Source organism: Merops nubicus, unplaced genomic scaffold (assembly GCF_000691845.1).
Source record: "Merops nubicus isolate BGI_N331 unplaced genomic scaffold, ASM69184v1 scaffold13678, whole genome shotgun sequence".
NCBI lineage: Eukaryota > Metazoa > Chordata > Aves > Coraciiformes > Meropidae > Merops > Merops nubicus.
The window spans coordinates 17,203-18,488 of NW_008623744.1; the positions used below are offsets into that span (position 1 = coordinate 17,203).

At 61.2% G+C, this 1,286-nt stretch overlaps 1 protein-coding gene across 1 annotated transcript in view; it reads left to right on the forward strand.

The window, feature by feature from the left end:
* Positions 1–1,280, forward strand: part of EWSR1 (EWS RNA-binding protein 1) — a gene marked incomplete at both ends in the record, with an annotated part of 15,922 nt that extends 14,642 nt beyond the window's left edge. Inside the window, 3 exons of the mRNA XM_008945180.1 lie at positions 357–475; positions 731–860; positions 1,207–1,280. Of these exons, the coding sequence (XP_008943428.1) occupies positions 357–475; positions 731–860; positions 1,207–1,280 (323 nt within the window). The remainder of the gene's footprint in view (positions 1–356; positions 476–730; positions 861–1,206) is intronic.
* Between the last annotated feature and the right edge of the window lie 6 nt (positions 1,281–1,286).

The window sequence follows — 1,286 nt, forward strand, 5'->3', positions numbered from 1 at the left end:
CCACCCCTGTGCCACCACCAGCTCCTCCCTTCCTCTCACACAGGTCTGTCTGGAGGTCACACCTCAGCTTCCAGGATCAGCACATCCCTGTGGAAAGGGGGGGTCAGCACAGCGGGGGGTGGGTGTCTGTGAGGGGATGTGAGGATTTCCCTCCTGCCTCGGGTGTCAGAGCACTGGGTCCACGTGGTTCTCATGCTGGGGGTCTGTCTGTCCTGCCGGGAGGAGGTGGCAGAAGGGTCACCCCAGCCCTGGGGGTTTGGGGTCACCCCACGGACGTGCTGCTGGAGCAGGAAGGACGCTCGGTGACGTGTCGCTGCCGTTCCTCTCCCGCAGTGACCCCCTCGATTGTCTCCTAGGCCCACCCATGGACCCGGACGAGGACTCGGACAACAGCTCAGTTTATGTGCAGGGGCTGGGTGACAATGTGACCCTGGAGGACCTGGCAGACTTCTTCAAGCAGTGTGGTGTTGTCAAGGTGAGGAGGACATGGGTCAGGTGCCCACGGGAGAGGCCTCTTGGGCCGTGCAGCTGTTTTGGGCTGGTTCCTTCCTTTCTTGGCTTGCCCAGGCAGCCGCTGCAACCCGGGGAACCAGAGGGGCCCTTTCTCCTGCCACGGAGTCACCAAAACAAGGCTGGGCTGCCTCAAGTCCAAACCAGAACAGAGGAGAGCGAACCTCTGCTCTGCCTGTGGGGAGACGGGACTTGGGGTGACGTGTTGCTCTCCTGCTAGGTGAACAAAAGGACGGGGCAGCCCATGATCAACCTCTACATTGACAAAGAAACCGGCAAGCCCAAAGGAGACGCCACGGTCTCGTACGATGACCCCTCTACCGCCAAAACGGCCGTGGAATGGTTTGATGGTGAGTCTGCGGGGCGTGTTTGGGGGTGGCATCACTTTGTTCCCCAGTTCCGAGCCCCGTTCTTGTCTGACTGGCCTCGGGAGGATCGCAGGTGGTCAAGCCTAAGAAGTTGTGGTTGGAACTGGAAGAGATACGTATGGTGCTGGGGTTGTGGTTGCCCTCGGTTGCTCAGGCCTCTGTCTCCTGCAGCAGGAGCTGCTCTCTGTCCCACGGGTGAAATTTTTGCCCTCGGGCGCAGGGTTTTTTTTGGCAATGAACTTTGGGGCGCGGTTGCGTGCGATCCCTGGCTGCGGCGGGCGTGGGAGCGGGGCCTGAAGCGATGCTCTTGCCCTCCTGTTGCTCCCAGGGAAGGATTTCCAGGGCAGCAAGCTGAAGGTGATGCTGGCGCGGAAGAAGGGCCCGATGAACAGCATGCGGGGCGGGATG